Source organism: Malaclemys terrapin, chromosome 19 (genome assembly GCF_027887155.1).
Source record: "Malaclemys terrapin pileata isolate rMalTer1 chromosome 19, rMalTer1.hap1, whole genome shotgun sequence".
In the NCBI taxonomy this organism is placed as follows: domain Eukaryota; kingdom Metazoa; phylum Chordata; order Testudines; family Emydidae; genus Malaclemys; species Malaclemys terrapin.
Window position 1 is genome coordinate 8,112,837 of NC_071523.1, and position 25,751 is coordinate 8,138,587.

General features: G+C 41.2%; 1 protein-coding gene across 2 annotated transcripts in view; it reads right to left on the reverse strand.

The window, feature by feature from the left end:
- The window catches only part of CAPZB (capping actin protein of muscle Z-line subunit beta), a 111,862-nt gene that overhangs the window by 71,145 nt on the left and 14,966 nt on the right, over positions 1 to 25,751 (reverse strand). For both annotated transcript variants that reach the window (XM_054009226.1, XM_054009225.1), the window contains exon 2: positions 11,483 to 11,572. In XM_054009226.1, the coding sequence (XP_053865201.1) occupies positions 11,483 to 11,572 (90 nt within the window). The remainder of the gene's footprint in view (positions 1 to 11,482; positions 11,573 to 25,751) is intronic.

Genomic DNA, 25,751 nt, shown 5'->3' on the forward strand with positions numbered 1-25,751 from the left:
CCCCACCACCACCAAGGCAAGTCTCAGAGGCTCAACTTTCATTGTTGAGGTCATTTCTCTCATCATTTTAAAGATTCTTCTACAGCAGAAAAACAACAAACTGATTTGCTACTGTAAAAAAAAAAAAAAAAAAGTCTAAACAGCTTGCAAAGCCTTCTTATAAAACCAAAGCGAAAAAGGATTTAAGCAGCATTTTTTTCCATTTTGGTAGATCACTGATCAAATAACCATACCTGGAATTTTGATGAAGTTGTGGCTGTAAGCAAAACTACTTCCCTTGGCCAATCTGCTTGTCCACTGAAGCCAAGAAGTGTATTGCTTTTAATTAAAATCCTCTATTTTACAGGGCAAGTATTATCCTTTTTTCCCTGGATCCAAATTATCTCAATCTATACATGTACAACTTAGATTAAAGAATCCAGCCAGTTTAACATCCAGATTAAGTATTCAGTAGGAAAATCCTTCAGGCACAGGGGCACTAGTGGAAAGCCTGATTAGACAGCATGCGGAGAAGTAGAGAAGGTTAATGCTCTATCTTCCTATTAAAGCAAGCCCACAAAAGTCTAGTCAGTCACCCAACTAAAGCAAGCAGGGATAACCTAGTAACAGTGCTAAGGGGGGAAATCGAGGTAAATACCCATTTCTGATGTCTTTTAAACTGGTAGAGACTGGAAGATCTACAGAGCTGAAGAACCCATGTCAAAAACAATCCTCCCAGACTAAAGAGGGACCCCTCATTGCCATCAGATTCCCAATTTTACACTGCAATTATAACATGGGTCCTTAAGAGCACATTCTCCCAATATCTGAAGAATGGGAGTAGCTATGCATTCATCGTAAACACTGGAATTGCTTAAGCTATTCCAGAGCGCACTTAGTCTTAAATATCTTGGAACACACATGAAGCATTTGAGCTGCTTCTTGCTCCGCATTTTTCTTTTTACCATGTTTCCCTCCTTATGGGAAGGAGTACATTAACTCTGTACTAGGTAGCATACCAGGTCAGCACTCTTCTGATGAGCTGTCTACAGAAACTAAGCTTCTGCAAGGATAGAAACTTTAAAACAAGTTTGTATCCATGGAATGTTCTCCTGCCACAAGCACAATAATTCAGAAATAGGGTTTCGTAAGGTGACAACTACTTCCTTTAATTTCAGTGGGCATCATCAACTTTTAGATGGGTCTCATAAGGCTTCCCTGTCATATTTTTAGCTATTACTCTGAGCATGTTAAGATAACCATCCAGCTACTCTAAAACTGTACCAAGCATGAAGACCACCAGCTTTTCTCCCCTTCCCCACCCAAATCTAACACCCTGTTTTAGATCAAATAATTTGATCCACCATACTCATGCTACAAATCAACTATCATCCAGAAGGTGTTTCATTTACTACTTTCCTTTTCTAGAGAAATCTGCCTGCCAATGTGTGTGAGGGAAGAAAGTAAAGGCATGCTTGTTTTAAGGATTTTTTATTAATTATTATTATTATTATTAAAGAGGTGAAGAGAATTGTTGACAGCACAAGTTATTTTCTCACAAACAATGAAAACACCAACCTGAGGGAATGAAGAATTGAGGCAATATAGGTTATGAGTTAAATTAAATACATAGTGGGTACTGTTATAAGAATTGTATTAATGTTTTCAGGTTGTCCCACTTGGTCCATCATCATCATCACATTTCAGCTAAAGCGTACAATGAACAGTTTAATGACAAATACAGCACCTCTTATTAAACACCAACATACCCCATGGACTGCTGTCAGGTACACTTCAAGGCTTCAGTTACACTAACTTCCTGCTTAAGCCTGCTTGAAAACTGTTCTAATTTAAGCTAATGATCCTTAAAAGGTAGCAGCTTCCTACACTAAAGTCTTTTTTCAAAGTGATTTTAAAGTTATCTTGTGCATTCTGACAGCCTGCGAGTAGTCTGTTTACAAATAATTACTAATTAAATGCTAAGCAGAGTGTTCCATGCCAAGGCGCATTACCAGCACCATACACAGCTTCTTTCAGGCGGGACTTCTGGAGTCTCATGATTGACAAGGTCTCTAATGAACTCTAATTGTAGTCTCTGCAGTGGGAGAAAGCAACAACAGATGTGGCAAAAGGGCAAACCACAAACAGTTTTGCTAATGAATGAAAAGTGTTTGGTCTGATGAGGGCCAGTGACCCAAAAAAGTTTCACTCTTCTTCCTACCTTATTATTTCATGTTCAAGTCTGACCCTTTTCCCCAGTCAACACAACAGTTGATGGCAGTAATATACAGTTAGTTTTGAGGGGCTATGCAAGCTCATGTTGGCAATGAGCTGTTGAATTTTTTTTTTAAACATACTTAATGAGCAGATACAGATTCTCTGTGTCAAGGTGACAGAATTTGAAATGAGGGAATTTACTACTGAGTACTTGTGAACAGTTAGACAAAGCATAAACCTACAGATGTCAGTTTTTGCCACATTAGTTACTGAAACTTTTGCATGCATGCAAGACCCAGAACATCTTCTCCTCTGTTTAGTTTTGTAATATTGTTAGCAGTATGTTGGCTATGACCCTGATCTGTACAAAACCCAACTGCAAGATGGCACACAGGATCATGGGTAAGTTTTTCAGAATGCCTTGGGACGATAAGTCATTTAGGCCCTTTTGAAAATTTTCCATATGCATCACAGGAGAAGGTGGGCTGTGAGCAAGCTTTTTCAAAATGCAATATAAATTTCAAAAACATAGTAAATGCTTTGTGATTGCACTCTTTCAAGTTGGCTTCAGCATGACTTTTTTTTTGAGAGAGAGAGAGAGAGAGAGAGAGAGATCCATAATTAACAAGCACACAGTCCATGGCAAATAGATTTATCTGCAATTCTCAGTCACTGCCAGAATTCAGAAGATAGAATAAAGAAATGTTTGTCATTACCACTATTAATCACTGGAAGGGACTTGGCTATTCAGGCAGGTGCATAAGAGTTGATAACAGAACTAAAGAGAGTCCTGTGGCACCTTATAGACTAACAGACGTATTGGAGCATGAGCTTTCATGGGTGAATACCCACTTCGTCGGATGCATGTAGTGGAAATTTCCAGAGGCAGGTATAAATATGCAAGCAAGAGTGAGTCAGGCTAGAACTAGCAGAACTAAGTAATAAATATCAGCTGGGCGAAAGGGGAGCACAGCCCCTTTATTGTCAGGACCTTGAAGAGGGAAAGGAAGAGCTCTCCAGATTGTGAGTAACCTGGGATAACTGGAAAAGAGCTGAAGAAAGGCCAGAAAAGAAGTTTGGGTAGGAACAGGAAAGACAGCAGCGGCATCTCTTGCCATTTAATCATAAATTTAATTTTTTTTAAGCTCCAACTCCTGGAGTCCTGTGATTAAGAATCTGAGCTTTCATTTAAAAATAAATGAAGTTCCTATCCCTACAATGTTACAGTGAAAAAGTTTAAGACATGCACTCTAAAGGATCTAAAGCAGCCAAAACAAAACACCCCCCCACCACCATAAATCGAGACTAACAATCTCAATTTTGAGGGGTCTTTACTCATGATTTTGGAATGAGTAGCACTGTTAATCCCACACTTCTGGGGAGAAGCATATTTTGGTATTAAGTGCATCACGGGAGTACAAATGGACAAAATGCATGTAAATATATGGAAATAAATGCAAGTTAAGTACAGGCAAGGGTGGGGGGAGGATTAAAATCTGATTTAAATTCAGCAAGCAGGAAATCTTGATTTAAAATAAATTTGAATCTTGTTCTGCATTTGTACTTAAAATCTATCTTCCTAAAGAAAGATTCAAATTGGTTGGTACACCGCTACCTTGATATAACACGACCCGATATAACATGAATTCAGATAGAACGCAGTAAAGCAGTGCTCCGGGGGGGGGGGGGGGGGGCTGCACACTCTCCGGTGGATCAAAACAAGTTCAACATAACGTGGTTTCACCTATAACGCGGTACGATTTTTTTGGCTCCCGAGGACAGCGTTGCATTGAGGTAGAGGTGTATAACCATTAAAGCATCTTTATTAACATCTAAATATTGCCTTGCCACTAGGTTTGGTACATTTTGCTATCCAGGAGGCAACACTATCTATATTTAAGCAATTATATAAGTCAACATACATTTATTCAGATATTCTGCTTCTGCATTTTTTCTTAGGTTAGAAAAGTCGGGGGGAGGAAGAGGAGTTTTGTTTTTACACTGGTGATTTGTGGCAGGCCACATTTGGGTGGAAACTGGAATTCAATTAAAAATGCACAAATAGCACTTTGTTTATTAAATAAAATTACCCTTAATATATTGGACACATTAAAAACATCAAAATGTGTTTTGTATTTTAAAATGATTAAACAAAGGAAGCATTAACTGTAGTTAGTGAATTGACGTTTCAGTCCCTTGACTTCAAAGGCACTCATCCTCTCCCACCTGGTTTTTATTGATAGATTGGAAGAGGAAAAAAAAGCTTTCCTGCTTTTCCAATTCCTATTCAGTTTCTGAAATCTGAATCAATTCGTCAAGAGAAAATATTCTCCACACCTACTAACTAAACTGAAACACAGTATTTAAAGCAAAATCTTTTCTGAAGAAAAACTGAAAGTACTTACATTTGGAAAAATGTAAATACCAGCACTCACTCCACTGTAAAGAATGAAAATAGATATTAAATGTCACCACCATTTACTGAATTATAGAATTTGACCAGATCTCAAAAGTTAAAGATGTTTTCCTTCGATTCAATATCTAGTTAAACAGCATCTTTTAACTCATTAAAATGTGAGGGTACAATGATGCAGCCTATTTAAATTAGTGCATCATAATAAACTAAGGTCTTAAGTGTCAATTTCAAATAAAATGTAAAGAGGATTATGTTTTAAGAAAATAGGTATTAAATAGAAAACTCTTTTTTAAAGGACGAACTGATTTTTATCCACTTTCAGTGCAGACCTCTGGCTCTTGGAGTGGTGACCAAGTGACACTCTGCTGCAAGGGTTGTGAACCCTTACCCTATGGCAATCTCTGACACTGCTGACGGGGAGGTGTTCTAATGAATTTCAGAGACAACTTCATGTTTAATCTCCAGAAAAGACCGCGCTATCATCACTAGTGGGGGAATATCACATCACATGAGCTTGTATTCTAAACAGGAATGGTCCAAACTAGTCTGTTTCATATTACCCTTTCAATATGAACAAGAAGCCCATAGAGAGTGTTGCTGATGGAAAGCATGTAGAGCACTAATAAGCACCTTCCAAAAAGTAATTCAAACATTTAGAGGTAACCAACAATTTTCAGCGCTATTAGAAGACTCAAACCAATTATTCAAATCAAGACTTCCCATAGAGTTTCCTAGACAACTTGTTCTGGATATTTCTTGTACTGGCTCAAGTTTTAATAACTGTTTATTCTTCAAAGCTTCACAGTAGTCAGATCATTGAGACCAATGAGTCTACATCCTACCTTTGGCCTCCAGCAGGGACAAGAGACTTCAGGAGAGGACCAAAACCCCAGGTGATGCAAATCCAGCCAATTACAAAGGGCTTTACCTGTGAGTGGGCAAGGAAAATATTCCTTCCTGACCCCTGCAATGAATAGCTTACATCCTGATAGAAAATTTGATCTTAGCTTATTTAACTATCATCAGGAAATTTATCCAGTCTTTTTTAAAGCCAGCCATGCTATACGAGTGAATTCATGTGACTGAATTCCACAGGTTCAGGAAACTAAGTGAAGGCATAGTCTATTTTTTCCTGACTTTACCAGCTACTAGTGACCTGTTACTCATTGTGAGATTAAACACACAATTATACTTTAGGTTCAACATACTGAGTCTGGGGCAGCAGCAAGATTAAGAATTACTTTATCTTTACTAATAAGACAGTGCTTCGAGTTTTGACTCAGTACATTTCAGCATTAGCTTTAGGAAACTTCTGGAAAGCAGTGTCTTGGAGGACACAAGAACCTTCTCTGCTGAAACTGCTCTTAAAATCTTATAGCAAGGCTTGGAAGGTTTAGATTTTTATCCCCAAGTACTGGTTAACGTCAATCTCACTGTACACATAAAATGAGGAAAAATATTTCCATGAATAACTGAAACTTACCAATAGGCAAAGAAAAACGCTGCTTAAGAACTTAGTTTGCTTTTAAGGATCTTTACTTTTGACCCAAGAACCTTTTGATGCCTACTGGCAGAAGGAAGGCAGGAGGTTCATATAGAGATCCCCTGGATTCACCAGTGGGGATCATGTAAGGCCTCTACTGAAAGCACGTGTCACAATGGTCACCATAATCGTTGCAAGATGCATGGAAAATATGCAAGGAGTTATATATGCTGAAAGTTATGTTCCCTAAGCCCTGTAGTTAAAGGCAGGTCACTCACAGGTAGTGTTTCCCAAGACAAACTTCTCCAGACAGGATGTGGACAATGTTTAGCTTCCTGATGGATCATTGTGCATCTTCCAACAGAAGTGTTAGGATACTGAGTCAAATGCTAATGAAGAGCTTTTGGACACTTCAGAAGGAAATTAAGAAGGAGGTAAAGATGGGGCAGCTGTTTTCAGGTGAAGATCAGAGGTTTGTTATCCTACATCAGGGATGCAGAGAGATGCCTTAGCATCCTTCAGTCTGTGAAAACAAGCTGCCAAGGGGCTTGATCTTAAAGGGGGATCTCAGCCATGCTGGCTGACAGTGCTGAAAAAGTATTGGAGGTAAATTATCCTGTAGGAAACAGGGGAATGTCTTGAGAGTTAGCTTTAGGTTCTACAAAGCATATTATGATTGTATTATAGGTAACTGATAGTAAGTAAGAATATTGGAAACAATTGGTAGAATATTGTTAAAAAACAAACAAACCACAAATACATTTAGATGTCCTATGTTACGCGGAGTGGTGATCCTGAACTGAATCTTGTATAACTTGTTTGTACTATTCCTTTGGGAGCAGAAGAACATAGTTCAGTGAAACAAGGGCTAGGCACTCCAGAGGGACACTTGGAAGACTTGTGGGTTGGTGTGTGCCTATCACTAACTTACACAGAGTGAGGCCTGCATGCTTGCATTGTCACGGGCTAGTGGAGTTGGGGAGGTGATCCGCAGGAAGCAGACAAGACTCCATCACAGTAAGGGCAGGTGGTAGCAAGGAACCTCAACTCTGGGGAAGAAAGAAAAAGAAAAGGTACACAGGGCCTACTCCTGGATCTCCCTACAGTTTGATACCAATTAATACACCATCTCCTCTTAAAATCTTGGTGTCCAGACATGGCTGGCAGCACTCCATCTTCTGGGTCTCCAATCTCTGATCTTCAATTCTTCTTTTTTCATTTGATGGGTCTTCTGCCGCTCTTCCACTTTTGGTAGGGATCCTACAGGGATCCGTCCATGGCGTCTCCATCACTAAATGACTGTATCCACCATTTTAATCCCAATGACTCTGAAGTTAGCACTTCTATTCTTGAGCTATTCCCTTCCATCCCGTTTCATGTCTCTGACAGCTGGCTCAAGAACCTTTGCCATCAACTGGATCAAAACTGAGCTACTAAACTTCCCTTCCAAAGAGTCCTCTCTCTTCCTCCCCACACCCTTGCCGCCTCCCCATGATCACCTCTTTCTTAATAGCTCAGGTCCACAAACTGGCAGTATACATCTAGGTCCTTTCCAAATCTTGCCATTTCTTCTTCCAGCGTTTCAAGATCGGTCCTTTACTTTCACATCCACATTATGTGATCACTTGTCTAGGCCCTAAACCCACAACTTTCTTCCAACTTCTGCAGCCTCAACTACAGCTATTCTGAACAATTTACACTACAGGAGCTCCACTGAACTTTTCACATTGCACTCCTACCTTTTCCTTTCTGTTCTCCTATCTGCCGAGATGTTTCTCCCACAAGAACCTTCTTCCATTTAGCCTGTTAGAGTGAACACTCTTCCCCACATTAAAACCTACTATTGGCTTCATGGTAGAAAACAGAAAACTGATAATGGCTAGGATGGTGATTGGTTCAGACAGATTTAATAGCCTTGAATCTGCTAGTCGTGCACACAGCTAGTCTGGACCAGGTGTTCCTAACATTATAAACCTCTGTCTTCATCCCCAGCCCCCTCTGATCACCCACTTGTTTTAAATTAGACTAAGCAGTGGTTCCCAAACTGGGGATTTGCGAAATGTTACAGGGGGTTCTCGGGAAAAAATTCCCTAATGGCGGACAGAGCTGTCCTTAGGGACCCCGGGCAGCACGGGACCAGCAGCCCAGAGCCCCTGGACTTCCAAGAGCTAAGCAGATCAAAGCAAACACATCTATCACACTGAGATTTAAGCTTCAGGACTCCTTATAAGAAATGGAAAGGGAGGTGGATATTTGTTGCTGTTTTTAAAATTAAATAGGCAGCTAGTATTGTTTTTAAAATTATTATGAAGAACAAGTTTAAGCTTTGTTGTAACGTGTGTTTGCTTCAACTGCTCAAGACCTGAATGCTTGTATAAGAGGAACTCTGAGTTGGCTTCTTAGATACCTTCATGCTGTTTCACATCTGATACTTCTTGATGAAAACATAGGAGCCTTGTCTTATAACAAGCTTATTCAAAGCAATACAAGCTACGAAAGTGAGATCTTGGAAGAGTGTTGCCATTTTCATAATGTAACAAATACTATAATGATAAATAATAGTGTGTAATAAGCATGTCATAAAAACAAAATTTTCTATTTCCAAGATCACTGCTTTTATACTCAGGTAAAGGAGAAAATCCCTGGAAATATTCTTTTTTAGGAGGGGGTTCGCGAGACTTGACATTTTGGTGAAAGGGGTTTACAGGTGGTTAAAGTTTGGGAACCACTGGACTAAGCCTTTTGGTTCAGACTGTCTCCTGTATGTTTGTACAACACTTAGGACAACAAGGGATCTTGATGAGGCCAAATAGTCACTGTAATATAGGTTAGATTTATTACCAGTTTGGTATCTTACATTTTTATTTGCAGTTGAAGGAATGACTCCCAGTCAGCAACAGAAGTATTTAACATTTCAGATTAAACCATGTTCGAATGAGATGCCTCCAAAGTGTGTTGAGGCTATTTCCTTTTGGATAGTTCTGTTTTCCCGTATCTTCTCTTCCTGCCTCCATAGATTCACTAAGCCACTGTAACACTAGAGAACCAACTTAAGCCACAGCATGGCATTAGCAGCAGTTTCCTTGAACCTTGTCACATAGCCTGCACACACAATCTAGTTCCCGATCTAACTCAGATCAGCATATGCATTTCAACAGCTTGCAGCCCCTCTTGCAGTTTCTATTTCCAGAGGCCACCTCCGGTTGCTGAAGGAGGAATATGCTGAGAACATACCAGATCAAATATCAAAATCCTGGTCAAGCCGCAAGAGCTTTTCCCTTTCTGCACCACCCCTAGTTCCCAACTGACTTGCAAGACTTGCTCAGACACTACAAATCTGAACAGTTCTTTGACATACTACCTTATCCAAGAGAACCTGGGGGCCAGTCATGAGAATACTTTATAGCAGACCTGCCCAACTACATAGGAGCAGCCCTCCAGACATAGGTAATGGGTTCAACAGACCTTAAGCAGCAACTATTCTGTCGTAGACATGAGAAGCAGCTCAGACACTTGATTTTTAAAGCAAGAAACACTAAATTAAAGTTAAATTGTGACTATCTGCAGAAATGTTAGCTTTGAGAAGTGAACTCTTGGTGCAGGGCTCAAAGTGTGCCAGTGTCTACATGTACTAAGATCGGACTCTTCTTGCCAACGGATTATGTTAAGCTCCCCTCTTTTAACCTGAAGGTTATATTGCAGTAACACGGCCCTGGTCTGCAAGATGCTCTCCCAAGAGTTTGACAGCCCTGCCCCCCAAAGCTTGCAGTACAAGCAAGCCTAGGTCAAAATATCAAACTCAAAGAAAGCAGAATCAGTTTCGCCAACTATCATAGTAAAATAGGGTGTGTGCAATACATCCATATTCTGGGAATCTGCATCTGCTTTGTTCTTCCACAAATGTGATTGCGTGTGGGGCACAAACCCAGAGTTTTCAGGGAGATTTAATACTTCAACCACAAAGGACTCTACTAGTAGAGTCCAAGTTAAAAGAAAGTGACCGGACAAGTACCTGTACAGTCTGGCAGGGATCTAACTAGGATTTCTTCCACCTTCACAACGAATTTGTTTCCATTCACAGTAATTCACCAGGAAAGTGAAACATACTTTGGAGAAAGAAGGGAAACCTGACCACTTGCACAAAATTTAAACTAGTTTTAAAACATTTACTGGATTGCAGACCACATGGTGTGGAGTCATTTTCCGTTTGAAGTATTTAATACTCTTCAGAAATCCCATGTTTCCAAGTCTTTATATACTAGGGTTATAGCAATTCCCTTGGAGCATGCACCGTACCAGCACATCAACAACTTGCATTTCTAACACATAAGTAGACCTAAAGTCTTTCTAGAGAAAAGTTAAGCTTCCCAACCCTCATACAAGTTTGTTAGAAGAATATTCCCACTTAGTACTCACATTCACCCTCAAGGCATTTGAGCATGTATTTGTCAGCAGTAGAAATAGACCAAATAAAGAATGGGCTGCTCTTCTGAAGTTTAAAAATGGGGTCCTCACAGCAACATATGCTGAATACCCAGCCCACAGTAATCCAATTAATTCACTGGCATTTGAATATCGGACAACACCAACTCAGGGGTTCTCAAATTGGGGGTTGAAACCCCTCAGGGGGGTCACAAGGTTCTTACATGGGGGGCACAAGCTGTCAGCCTCCACCCCCAAACTCCACTTTGCCTCCAGCATTTATAATAGCATTTAATACACAAAATTGTGTTTTTAATTTGGGGGGGGGGGGGGGGGCGGGAGGGTTTCGCACTCAGAGGCTTCCTGCCTGAAAGGATTCACCAGTACACAAAAGTTTTAGAATCACTGCTCTAACTACAGAAGAGGCACTTGTGTCAGGCTGCAAACCGTGGCAGCACAAAACGCATTTGGGACTAGCACGAAGGCAGTCCGAGTAGCATCCATTATACAAATATCCTGGTAAGTAGTGATGGGAAGTGCATCATATGAAGTTTTGATGAACTATAGCAAAGAAGTTACATGGTTGAGTACGGTCTTCAAAATTGTGATGGCCCTGCATTCTGTGTTGCTAATGCCTACTCACCCAGAATTAAACATGCATGCATACACTACAGCCCCCTTCAGAAAGTTCTCTAAATGATATTTAAAATTAAATAAAAATAAAAGAAGGAACACCCACTTCCAATAAGAAATTAAGGAAAGCCAACTGACCTGAGAAAGAGAAGTAGCTTTCCCAACAAGGTCAGGGACCTACCTCTTATGCACTGCCAAAGCCATACGTTCAGTTGATTGCAGAGAAGGAACTATAAAGCCACCACACTTCCGAATCGTCACATAATAAACCACATCTCTCCTGCCCCACCTATCGATGCTCTGTATTGGTTTTACCCATTAATGCCACTTACCAAATCAATCAGGTCACTGAGGTTTTTCTCTATCTGCTGGGGAGGCAGACGCCTCATTAAATCCAAGGCACAATCCAGCTGCTGGTCACTCTGGGAAAAGAAGAAAATTCATCACTTGCAACTAGTGCAGAAAAGCAGTGTTTGTTCAGACTATGAATGCAGACAAAGTATCCCAGCTAAACAAAAAGAGAAGCACTTTAATTGCTTTGCATCACAATACTGTTCTACATATGGTTAGAGGCTTTTGCTCCAGTTTCAAAGCGTGTCACCTTTTAATGACACACACACACACACAGATTTAAAATGGAATTTAGTAATCTCTGGCTATATCAGACAACTAACTTCATTCATATTACACTGCATGAGTTTCCTACAGTATAAGGACTTACTTCTGCATTACTGAATATGGCATAAAAAAAAAAAAGAGGATGCAAAACAGCCTATTTTTGATATTTCCTGTTCAGCTCTTTAGAATCATGGGTTTCCTCCAAGTGGCAGCTAATGCTACTGCAAGTTAACAAGACTTCAGCCACCACGTTAGGCCAGAGCTGAAGATGCCTATCAGGGATAAGTTCAAGCTTTACGCTAACCACAGCTGACCACCATTCACTAACAGCTTCCGATCCAAGTGTAGTAGACACTTATCAGGGCTCCATCAATAAATCTAGTACATCAGTTATTTTAATCTTTTAGAAGACACTAATGTACCAAAACTGACCAAGAAGGTGAAGCAGAAAAGGTAAGAAGGCCTGCTTGATATTATTCTAAGTCAAAATAGGCCAAACAGCCTCAAAGTTGCCCAGACCATATATATGAAGTGATCTGTGGAAATAATTGGCCTTGCCCTGACCGCTGTGCATGATAATATAGAAGACTGTATTATTACACAAATTAAGAACAAACGTACTATGACATCTCTGCATCTTGAGGTAATAGATTAAAGTCCCATTAGAGCCCTTCATTACCATCCTTTACTAATGAAAATATAGGGGTTCTTCATCAGTCCAGATACACATGCATATTTTGAGGCCCACCTCCTGTAGTATGGTCTGCAATTTAACTGTCCTGACAGCGTTGTGGATCTCCTTCAGTAGATGCGTTAGCCATTGTGTGTTCCAACACTGCTTTGTGTGACTTATCGGGTAACACCATAGTATACGCTATTTAAACTGTGGATGCACAAAATATCTAACTAAAAAAATACAGCAAGAAATATATAGGCTGCTCCTTATATAAAGGCAGAATGACACTAGAGGCAACCAGGCATCCTTTTTCAGACAGCATCACAAAAACACGTCTCTTGTTCTCAAAATGTCCCCGTTTTCTACAGGGACTCAATGATTTTCTCCATATTACCCAGTTGTATTTATTGCACCTTACACATCAGTTACATAGGACATTTTGTTTTCTAATTAGGCCTCAAGTAGGATCAGCATTTCATCATTTCTACTAGACTGACATGCAAGCCATGCATAGGGTTTAGGATTGGATTCTTAGATATACAAGTTGTGGAAATCAGAGCTCTCTGTTGCGTTTCCCCTCTGCCCTCCCTTGGAGATCAATCATGAAGACACATACTGTACTGTGAAGTGTTTATTCTTTAGTGTAAGTGGAGGCACAATTCATTACAAGATACCTGCAACTTCCAATGGTTTTTTAGTGGTTAGCGTCATCCCTTTCTAGTGCAATGCAAAAGCGACCAAATACTACATCATTAAAATGATCCTTCCAACTTAGCCAATTCCTCTATTTAACTAATGACAGATATTAATTTCTGATCAATAAAGTTTATCAGCAGCCACACCCAAGTGTGCCCTTTATTTCAGAACATTTCTGCAACAGTAGGTTTACCAGCTGTATCTTGTTCCTGCCATATCCTCAAACATATACTTATTAGCAGGCACCCATCAGTAGAAGTTGCAGCACTGTACAAGATATATCCAGGGACAATCTCAGCACCACTTTTGCTCATAGTTTGGTTCAGCAGATCATAATTCCACTGATCTGTAGAATAGGCTGGTTCTTCATTTTTTAATCAATCATTTCCAGTGTCACTTACATTGCTCTTAGTTTTAGTTCTCCCTAATGCTTTCCCCAAACCCTCAGAGTTCCCATTTTCAAAGAGTGTCTTGACTATTTCAGTAACTGAGTTAACAGTACTAGAGCACCTGCTCTACCTTAGAGGGAACCAAGGAGTTTTTCCTCTCTACTACAGTTGCACCCTAGCAACTAGGAAGGAAGGGAACTCCAAATTTAGCAGACAGTTACTATGCACAGCAAGTTTAAAAAACCTCCATCCATAGCATTCACTATCAAAAGAACTAGCTATTCAGTGCTGCTTTTAGAAACCTCCAACAATCCTGCTGCATATGGACTGTTCTTTAGCTTAAGTTAAAGCGGATTACAGATTGCTTTGTGAGGTACAAATTCAACTTCTAACGAACATTTCACCACATCAGCGTTAGGCTAATCCGCGCTTTTTAAAATTTTATCCTAAAAATCTTTTGAAAATGGGATTTAGTGATTGATGTGTGTCTAAGTTCCACTAAAAGCCAATGGCAAGTACAGTTTGCGAGAAGAGGGAATGTTTCCAAGCTAACCAATTAGAGGAATTATTCCATCTTAGTTGACAAGTGGGAGACTGATAAAACAGATTTGCTTTTCATTATGAACTAAAGTCTTCAGACAATCAAGGCTAGGACACAACAAGTCTAGTCAAACTAGGCTGCTATGGGGTTAACTGGACAAGTCAGATTTCTAGACAAGGATTCAGAAACTCACCGAAGACCCCAGGAAGCTTCTATTTCTTATTTCTGGGATTTTCAGAGGTGCTTGAGTTAGGCATCCAATTACAATTAAAATAAATGGGATTTGGGCATTTAAATCCCTCAGGCTCTTTTGGAAATCCCAGCCTCTACCTTACTGAGAGCAAACTGATATAACTAAAAGGAATAGGAGGATTACATTTTAATATTTCCCTTCTAAGAGAAGGGAAGGGTGTTCTGTTTATAAATACTAGTAAAGTAGTATTCCATTAACAGGTTTCACTAATGCAACAAAATGGGATTGAGAAAAATCTACACAAGGGGAATCTATTTGGCCACGTCATACTTGTTCTTTCAAATAGTAGGGTCTATATAATCAAGATGAAACACTGCATACTGAGCGATGTAGTTTCCACCTATGTTACAGATAAAATGGAGCAGATTTCATCTGCCATTATTTAAGTTACAGGTATCCAGCTCCAGGTCTACAAGTTGCAAATGTGGCCCTACCATCAGTTAAAACAAACCAAACTATTTGTTTTAAGTAGCAACTCTGGGATTTGAGTTGAACACATGTACTTCCTATAGAAAGCCTGATTTCCACTTTGAGTAATGAGAATACGGTAACTAGACTGGAATGCTAGAACATTAAATGTTATTGATATTAGGTACGTCTGTAAACTATGCAAGTAATAGATATATTTAGATATTTATTGTGAACTCCAGCCACTATGCTTGTCTGTTTCAAGAGGATTTGTTCACAGAACTCACATCACACAGGAGGGAAGCTGTAGCGAGGCAGTGGGACACCCCACAGCCCTGCTGACGGCCGAACCTCCCCTAATACCAACATGGGCGGAGCCACCGGGTCCAGCGCCCACCCCTCCAAGGTCACGGCCCCGACCCGGAAGTATAAAAGCCCACCTGCAGCGGAGGCCAGGCCGGCGGAGAGAGCAGACATCCGTGGCCAAGCTTCCGCTTGGGAAACAGCCGCAGGCTGCAACCGGCCTGCTGACTCACCAGGCTGGTCGAGCCTGCCCCGTGCCAGGTACCCCGAGGAGGAGGAGCCGAGCCTGCCCTTTGCTACCTACCCAGAGGAGCCAATGCTGGTGGAGGGCACCGATGACACTAAGACGGCCCAGGTACCATACGAGGGGGAGAGTGGAAGTAACCCAGGGGCAGCCGACCCCAGTTTGGCTGCTGCACTGCCAGAGCCAATGTCAGTGTGTTGCGGCCAGGATTCCCACTGACAGCAGCGATTTTCCACCGCTGCTAGGGCCCCGGGCTGGGACGCAGTGGAGTGGGAGGGCCGGCATCCCCCCTGCCACCCACTCCTTGGGTGGCAGACTTCTCCCGTTTCCCCTGGCCTAGAGAGACTGGGTACCTGATTGACTATTTGCTACTGACCCAGCCCCTGCCTGGGCCACTGAGTGACTATTTGTTTGCGGCCCCGCCCTGACCTAGGGCCTGGGCTGCTATAGACTTTGCCTCAACCCTGGCTTAAGGGCCTGGGTTCTGACCTCTTGGCTCAGCCCCTGCTACGGGCCAGAGGCCCTAACCGTGTGCCTGTTGTCCCAGGCTGACGCCGGACCAGAGCAAGGCGGTGGACACCCCACAGCCCCGCTGACGGCCGAACCTCGGCCGAACACTACCACAGAAGCACATGGACAGTGGTCACTGCCCATCCCTTCACTATTAAGGAGCAGTCCTTGCTCTTCAGATGGCAAACGTAGCAAGAAAAATCCAGTAATCTAGAGCAGCCCACTATCTTTCTATGAAAAAAACAAAAGGTTGACTAATGGTCCAGTATGCGTTCTTGTTGCTTTGCAGGAAAAGTTTTCTTTGGCTTTGTGGTTTATAGCTCCACACTTCACGTAAGAGGAAGAAAAAACAAACTAACAACCACACGTCACTGCTTCGCCACAGGCACAAGATGTTTGTCCCAAGACTACATGAGAACTTCATTTGTCTCCAAGTAGATAAACTTCCAATAATGCCTTCCAGCAAGGAATCAGAGAAACAATATACATTTCACATCTTCATTATGCAAGTGTATTCAGGCCATAGACAGAGGAAAGCCTTGCGAAGAATGGTATGAAATTCTCTTCTCTACAGTTGCACAGATTACAAAACCTAAAGATATACAATAGGAAGTGACATCCATTCCAAATACTGTTAAAGGGTGTCTTGCTGGGACATTACAGCCCTAGAATCCACTTCTCATTATTCCTCTCTCTCTGTATGGTAAAAGTAAACCTTTTCACCAAGCAAGCTAGATGCTTAAGATCAGCAGCTAAGAGGTTCCCAAACTTTTTTCCACGAGGCCCATCTGTACAGCTGTGGTCCACTATTAACATGAGTCTGTCAGGGAGAGGGGCCCCACAGGACATGTGCAGCCCCTTGCCTCAGCAGGGTCCAGGGCCAGCAAGAGAGGCCAAGCAGGTGCCACAGCTAGCCCGCACGGACACCCTCTGGCATCTGGCAGCCCCGCCCCAGTCACCCCCCCAGCACCCTGGCGCACCTCACAGGCACCCCCTGCCTGGGAACCAGCATGCTGGGCAGAGGCAGGTGCGCAGGCCAGCCCAGATGTTACCTTGACGGTCCCAATCACGGCACTGTCCAGGCAGAAACAGCACTGTCAAGCTCTGGTCCCTGGGAGGGCCACGGGGCTGATACTCCAGTGGGCCCAACAGCCCCAGATTAGAGTGCAGTGACTTTGAGCGGGAACAGCCATGAACTCTTCAGCCACCCTGAGAGCTGCCACCTCTCAGGGCTGGCCCCTTTTCCTTGCCCTCTGCCTACTGCCTGATGGCTCTGCTTCACCCTCTGCTGCCCACCAGGGGTGCTAGGCTCCTCCAGTTCTGGGTGGGGGCCATCACTGGCCACCACTCTGCCAAGGTATACCCCCCACCCCCAAACTCTGCACATGGTGGCCTACCCGGGACTGTCACAGCCCACCTTTGGGATGTAGCCCACAGTTTGGGAACCCCTGAGCTATAGGGCACCTTTTCTCTAGTTTAAATTGACATTTTGTAACAAATGGGTCCAAGTTCACAACTCAAGAGTGGAATCTACTATAGCTGACAAGTTGAGAGTTGTCTGCTTTGGTTCTCTTCCATTCTTCACATTTAAAGAAATCAATTTGCTTTCCCCTCCTAACCTCTCAGTCCCTAGAGGAAGATACTGTTTAGATGGCCTACAAATGCCCAGCTCCAGCAGCCAACTCCAGGCAGGGGATCCTTCTAACCAAGTATTGTCTTTACCTCCCACTCTCTCATGTCAAGGGAGGAAAGTGGCACTTGGTTGCAAGGTCACGCTCCTTACTTAAGGATCGTGGGAATGCTTACGGAAAGTGCTTGTTCCTGCTCTGCCAGCTGGAATTGTTTAATAGGAGGCTGGAAAACTAGGGAGAGGCCACACTAAATACCATCACTAAAGAAGTGACTCCTAAAGTAAGCATTTTACAGTGTGACCGGATTTTGGAATAAGTTTATTGAGTAAAGTAATGTCAATACTGTATGACATTTGTGGATTAGAAATAAGGGTCTGGACTCATCTGTTTGATAGCAATGAATTTTAATGAAGTTGTGTTGTAACAGACATGTGCAAGTTGTTTATTTAGCGCAGGGCTTCTCAAGGGAGAGAACACGCACGCAGGCTAGCAAAAATGGTTATGGGCCAAGGCACAATGGTATCAGTTACCCAGTGCTATATATTAGAATACAAGGTGTTCAGTAGACTGATCTGATTTTCCAGATTAAATAGTGAAAGTAACCCAGCAAGGCAGTTAAGGAATCCTGTTGTAGTTGGTCCACCTGTTTACTTAAGCTATATATCCAAAAATGCACCATTTAAGACTCATTCCCCCTTAACTTTAGATTTTTTGCCAGCAGACTTTGTAAAAATTACAGGCTTGTTGCAAATGTTTCTTTCAGTGTTTCATATGCTGTCATGGCATTTCCCCTCTTAGGCACAGAGAAAATGGCTTGGCCTTCTTAATGTCACCACTTTAGAAACAAAGGGTTTCCGAGTCAGTTACACATATTGACATCCTGCTGTCGAAGTGTCTTACATTTATGCACATTCCTATGGAGAAGTAATAGCATTTCTGTCACAAAAAACTTTGATCCTTTTGAAGTCTGAAGAAAAAGACTTCAAACAAGACGGACATGTAGAGTGCAGGTGGAGAGAAAGGATTCATGTTAATTAAGGTTTCTGATCCAAATCTTCATAGTGTCATATCTCCTCTTAAAATTTGCCTTGTCCATTACATTTTGGCCACAGATAATATCAAAAAAAGCACCAAGACTGAAGAGGTAACCTCAGAATACTGCACTTTTGAAACGGATATCAAAATGCTCTGGTACCATTTTGCAGATGTTGCTGATCTGCTGTTAATTCTGACATGCACAAGCAGGGTTTTTAAAAGGTGCATTGAAATAGGCAGCTTTTGTAGAGCCACCATTTTGTTTCAGAATGCCATTCCGGTTAAAGTATATAGGGAAGCAAGCAAACTGCCTGTGATGTTTGCATACACAGGTACATGAACTGTGTCTAACGATGTTATAAATGGTGGTGGCATATGTACTCTTCAGATGGTGGGGAAAATTGCCTTTATTATCCTTTTTTACATTAGTGAATTGGCAAGTTAAACTCCAAGGGCTGCTCATGGACACCATGAAAGTGGAAAATCTTCACAACCTCTGTATGAAGAGGAGTAAGGCATTCTCTGGGGACCATCAATATATGATGTGTGTCAATCCGATTATGCTATATTTGACCAGGGGCAGAGTTTAGGAAATCTAAACAAGCTTATTTCCATACTTTCCATCTTCCCTGGATTTCCATTTTCACTTAAGGAGAAAATAAAGTTACACATTAACAGGAATCACATCTTAAAGACTGTCTAGAAATCTAGAGAACTCATCTTTAGATACAGGGAGGTACATAAACTCCTACTCAATACTCACTGAGTGTTGATTAGTCACTCCCGCGCCCCTCTCCCCGCCCCCCGGTGGGAGTTGCAGGTTGAGCCAAGCTCTTTGGGGTTGCAGGACTTAATGAGTTTAGTATTTCCTGGATGAAGTACAAATAATAGAAAATTGCCTCATGTCAAGTAATGACTCCTATGGAGGAGTAGGGGTGCTGAGGAAAATTCTAAATGAAGTTTTATTACAACTCAAATCACTGAAGGATTTAGCATTCATAGGAACTTCAAATACATTGAAAACATTAGCTTAGATTAAAGCTCCTTTAATAAGTTCCCTGTAAAGATGTTTTGCTATCTAGGATCTTCTCTTGAGCATCTGTTTTAAGTGCTGTCTTACAGAAGAGAAAGCCAACAATAAATTTAAGATAATTCTATAGAAGTAGGTAACGTTTGTTTAGTTTCCTTCTCCTGTATCTGGTATTCTTTTCAGTCTTCCCCTTTCACCCGGCTTATTTTCAGAATAGAAGACCTCTGCCAAGACTCACAAAATTAGAAGTTACATTTTTGATAACTACTTCATTGCAATGCTCGCTAAATCCTATTGCTACGTTCAGAAATACCATTTACCCTGTCTTTATTGGTATTTACCCCACCATTAGGACCCTAATGCATACAAAAACAGGGTCAGAAAAAGAAGTCACACTGCAGTCATAAGAGAGGATTCAGATTGCACAGCTCACACTGCACAAAAAGCAGTATAGGTTTCCCTGATACTTTACAAAGAGATTTTGCCCTCAACAGCAATTTGACCAACACCAGTTAATGATATTTGGGCAAGGATACAGTAAGTTGCTAGTATCCTAGAATCAGCAAGAGTTACCTAAGATCAAACAACCCTGCGTGAGTGAACTCCAGCTCTAATACAGCTGTTCAAGCTTTGCAGCAAGATGTGCATTGGCAGCCTGCCAAGCACGAGCACTATAATAATTTGCATTATAATTTACATACGGTTTTAAAACAGACAAATGCCAGTATTTGTAGAGCCAAGACATGCACCTGCAGCCCTCAAAGGCTGACTATCAATGGCAAAACTGTTAACGCTTCTCAGAAATCAGCTTAATGAGTTGTCTGGTTTAGCTTTTAGGGGGTCACTCAGTCTGCAATGTAGACTTCAGTCAGTTCCATGAAGAAATGAAAGCATTTCAGTGGCAGAAGAGTTCAAATGTTTCCAAAGAAAATTGCACAAATGGCTACAGCAGAACCTCAGAGTTACAAACAACTACCATTCCTGAGGTGTTCGTAATTCTGAACCAAATGTTATGGTTCTTTCAAAAGTTTACAATTGGACATTGGCTTAATACAGCTTTGAAACTTTATTATGCAGAAGAAAATGCTGCTTTGAACCATTTAAATGAAACAAGCACAGAAAGTTTCCTTACCTTATAAAAAAAAATTAAATTTCCCCTTTAGTAGTTTATGTTTAACAGTTCTGTACTTATTCTTTTTTTCCCTTTTTCTTTTTTTTTGGGGGGGGGGGAGGGGGGTGTCTCTGCTACTGCCTGATTGCATACATCTGGTTCCAAATGAGGTGTGTGGTTGATCAGTCAGTTCATAACTCAGGTGTTTATAACTCAGAGGTTCTACTATATCTTCCACAAGTGAATACCATTACCTGCACCTATAGAAAGTCAAAAGGTACATTCACAAGATTTGGAGACCAGCCCATTGCAAGTCAAATTAGTTGAGCTTTGGTCTGTGCCTCTTCAGATTCAGAAAGTAGGTTTACAGACAAAACTTTGAATTCTGTCCCTTTGACAGACTAATCTTTAAGACCCCTAGTTCTTATGCTTCTGAAGAAGCTGAAAGGCTTAAGGTCTGCAGACACTGACATGCCACCTGTGGAGAGGCAAAAGATACCTACCTCCACAGGCTGCATAGCACTGGTTTGCTTAACTCTGCTTTCATGGCTCTCCCCAGTTAGACTACACTATTGCTGAGCATGAACAGAATTAGTCTATTCAAACAAAAAGAAAACCAGAGTAGTTTCAGTCCTCTATTGTCCATGTAAAAAGCCTCCAATCTAGCTATCAGAGAAGCAATTATTTGGGCTACCTATGTCAGTGATAATTTAACCCCTTCTGGCAAACAGGACTCTTACACGGCACTAATTTTCCAAACCAGACTACGGTGCCTGTGATACGACACTCCTAGTATAGGTATGATAGCAACTGCGGAGCAGGGCAGAGCAATACTGCTTTAGGAGATCTTTGGGTGATCTGAAAGTGACAGAAATAGCTTGGATTTCACTCAAACTCAGTTGCATTCTGTATTGAAACTGGTTAACTATCTGGGTGCACAGTCCCCTCCAGCTGGATACCCCTGGTCTGTCAGTAAATTGGTTTAAATGGGATATTAATTCACAATTTTAAGAGTAGCCCAGGTAATCTTTTTAAGAACTATTGTGCTCTCTCCACACAGACTTATCTACAACTGCCAAGGCAATTTTAAAATGCCCCAATGTAGATAAACCAGTTCCCAAAGCAACATTTCTGAAAAAGGCAAGGTGTTAGATGACTACTTATCTTCAAGGACCAGGAACACTCAACCAACAGGTGGCTTATTTATTTTAAAGTTGCAGACCTGTTCTCTAGGTTGCAAGTCAAGTGATTTCAAGGCTGTTCACCCCATTTGAGCTCTTGATTAATATTTCCCAGCTTTGTTGTGCCAACACCAATGATTTGTTTGTTTTTTTAAGTTGAACAATACACTCTACATCTCAACTAGCCTGTCTTTAATCCTGGCCAACTCTCAGGGCTCACAGGTAGAAGACACCTTTGCTGCTCCCTTTTTAAAATGGCATATTGGAGAAGAACTACTATTAAGAGAATTTCAGCCAAAGGAATGTTTACTGCCATCTCTGTACAATAAATAATATTCAGTGGTTTCTGTTAAATTGTAGAACTCCCAATTTCTCCACCCGCTTCCATCCCCTCTATGGCAACAAGATGTCATGGAGGTTAGCTTTTCAGGCAATTAAGGAGGGAAGGTACTCAACCAAACCACTGCATTGCATGAAAATTCCATTAACTTTACCATATCCCCAAGTAGTCTATTCCCTACCTCTAATATTTCTCCATGGCATCTATTCAAGGATTCTGCCAGATACTATCTAGGGCCATTTTTAAACACCACTTACAAGTGTGCTACCCATATCCCAACCCCTCTCACCAACCCATCTACCTACATTTTCTTGTATATTCTGGATTGGAAGTACAATTAAGTAATGAGGGTTCAGGACCCTTGGTTGCAGATAGTTTTCAGGCTGATTAGATAGGAAGGTGAAAGATGACAAGCCAAACTGAAAGTGCTCTAGACCAGACTGCCGGCCCTCAACTTCTTTCATCTAGGTGTTGTACAACCTGAGAAAAATAGCCCAGGTGGTTTTCATTATCAGCTCAGAGACACTTGCTCAATAATGTATGTATTTAGAGCAATATGCTGCTATATTGATATTGTAGGTGGGACCTCAACCTAGATGAGGGAGCAAATGTTGGATGTCCACTTGAAGGATCTCAGATGAAAAATAAAATTGTTGGACTGCAAGTTCCAAGCAGAAGCTTGTTTTCAAGTGTGGAACTGCTGTACAATTTTTGGATTCAACTGAATCAAGGATAAAGAAGATACTTTGGGGCACTGAGTCCAAGTCATGCTGCTGTCCAGTGAGTGTCCCACTTGGCTGATAAACTCTTGTTGGGAGAAACAATCCATTATTGATAGATTGTCAACGTTTCTCTTTAGAAGGGCCTCTGCTAAAGAAGCCATCTCCATTATTGTTTAGTTCTGATCCCTCAAGGAAGATAGGATTATGGAAAAGTAGTTCTGACATTATCTAGAGCACTGAGATTGCCATACCTAGGCCTATATCCTGATGAAATGGCTGAAGGCAAAGAGATTGGCTAAAACGACTTGCACAATCGGTCAGACAAAGATCAGGTACTCATGGTATTTTTAGGAGGCTCAGTGCTTTTGATTCCACACACCATAAAAGGCAACATACATGTTGATACTAACAGGTATCCAGTGGTCCAGTAGTTCTGTTCTTCTGAGAAGAGTTATAGGGAATAGGATTGGTAAATTGCATGCCTGCTCCAAGGGCCCTCATGTGGGAGACTAGTCTGCCAAGCCTCCTGTTAAGAGGAGAGGAAGTGGTTCAGATTTCACCGCCATCTGTGTGCTGATGACACTCTCTCTCACCATTTCAGATTGACAGCGCTATCTGAGCTAGTTCAATCCTGATACAACAGAGGTAACGATGGCAGTGTCTAATGAGGCAACCAAAGATAACCATTCCTTCATTTAACCTCAGTAAAATATGCTCACAGTGGTACATTGGAGTTTGCTATCTAGGGACTCTACTGGATCCTTGATGGTTTCTTCAAGGTTAAGTGCAGCATTCAAATCTTTGCTAGGTAGGGATTAGTCTTTAAGAGATGTGGCTCCCACCAGTTATTCAGGCCTGGTTAATTTCAAATTGGATTACTGCAATGCACTCTATATGCAGCAGCAGCCGCCACTTGTAAAATGCAGCTAAGGCAGTTGGTGGAGTCCCAAGCATGGAAAGAGCATCAGCTTCCACTTAATTTCCTGGTGAAATTCAAGCTGTTTGTATTAATTTGATAAGTGGTTTGAGTCGCATATCTGGAGATACCACTTTCCTTGTAGTGGTACTCATTGGGGATAAACTAAATCCCTAGATTTGAAAGTCTGAGGGCATTTGACTCTGGAATTCCCTGGACACTAAGAATCCAAGGCTTTTTCTGAGGTAGGTTAAGAAGTGCGTGGTTAAATCTGCGTGTGGGGTTCTTTTAGTGTCATTTAACTTGACATATTGCCTATTTAAGCAGTATTATTAGCAGGCCTAGAGATGCATGTATTCAATATCTACTGCATATTATGTGTTTGGAGCCTCTTTACTACTACTTTAAGGAATGAACTTCAGAGTGGGAATTCTTCAGTCTAATCTTCCAAACCAGTTTAATATCTGCCAATATTTTAATTTATACAATGGGAGGTCTCAATTGCCTGTCCGGTCAGAGCTGAGGAGCACCCAGAAAGGAAGAGGAGAAAAGTAAACCTAAATTCCTGCAGTAGAGAGTCACACATGGACCAGGAGTATGTTGGGTTTTTGTGGGGGATGGGGGGGTGGGGAATGTTATTTCTCTTGACCGTGTCATAATCACTATGATTTCTGCACCAATGTTTATCTTTGGAATAATAGAAGGGATGTTTATTTATAAAACTTGTTATTAAACATAACAATGTAATTTAATTGCTGTCATCTGGTGCCAAGAAGAGTCCTATAAACAGGAAAGATTCTGCAAATATTGCCCAATAAATACAACATTAAGATTAACACTTGTATGCAATCAATTAACACTGAGAAATGGCTGGCCACCAGCCTTCCCTCCATTGCCACTTTTCCTATTTTATTCTTTTAACCATTTACACTTCAGTCTGACACCTTTCTAAACAGTTCCAGCAATTTTCAAAAGAGGTAAATTAAGAACTTTTAATAAACTGGCAAGTGTTGATTTCGCCCAGGATGGAACAATGTGAATCACTGATTTTAAAGCAGGATTTAAGATTTGGTTTTTTTAAATGCACCGATTTAAAATCAGGCCAAAGCTTCGTAAAACTAAATTTGAAAAATTATACTAATCAATTTTTAATCTAAAATTGCAACAAAGTGCTGATTTTGTTAGATACAAAATTCATGACTTCATACTAGTAGAAGTAAGACTGCTATAGGTAAAGTCAAAAACAAACAAACAAAAAGTTAAGGCCCTGATCCACCAAACACTTAACCAGATAAATCATTGTATTAATAAAGCAGTCCAACTGACTTTCTGAAAAGTTGCTGATTTAATCTCACTCTCTAGGCTAGATCTGTTGGGGTGGGGGCGGAAGTTAAGATAAACAGGCCACTATGCCTCCTAATCTTCTCGTCCACTCTTCTTTGCTTTTCATGCTGCCCCATGTGCACTGAACAATTGCTCATTTCCTGTCCATCAAGCGCTCATCCTCATCCCTTCAAATTTCTGATTAAAACCCACTTCTTCTAGGAATCCTTTGCACTCTCACTTAACTGTTGCCCTATGTATTATCAGATGTAAGCTCTTTGGGTAGGGAACATATCTAAGTTGCCATGAAAATTTAAGAAACAAGGTGGGTCAGATGGCATCTCTCATTGGACCAACTTCTAATATCCTGGGGCAACATAGTTACAACACTGCAAATAATGAAAATTTATGGCAGTTAGCCAACGCATCTAGGTCTCTCTCACACACACACATTATGTGCAGGATACGAATTGTGTATTGGGTAATCATGCTAAATTGTATTATGCTTACTCTTGCTCATTTATGCTAAGTATCCCACAATACCTTGTGACAGTACAACTTAGTATTTGGCCTAGGTGGATAGGAAACCTGTAAGGCAAAATTCATTAATGCTTTACCCTGCTACATGTATGAAATGCCTTCCAGTTTGGTAGTATGTTTGAAAACAAGGGACA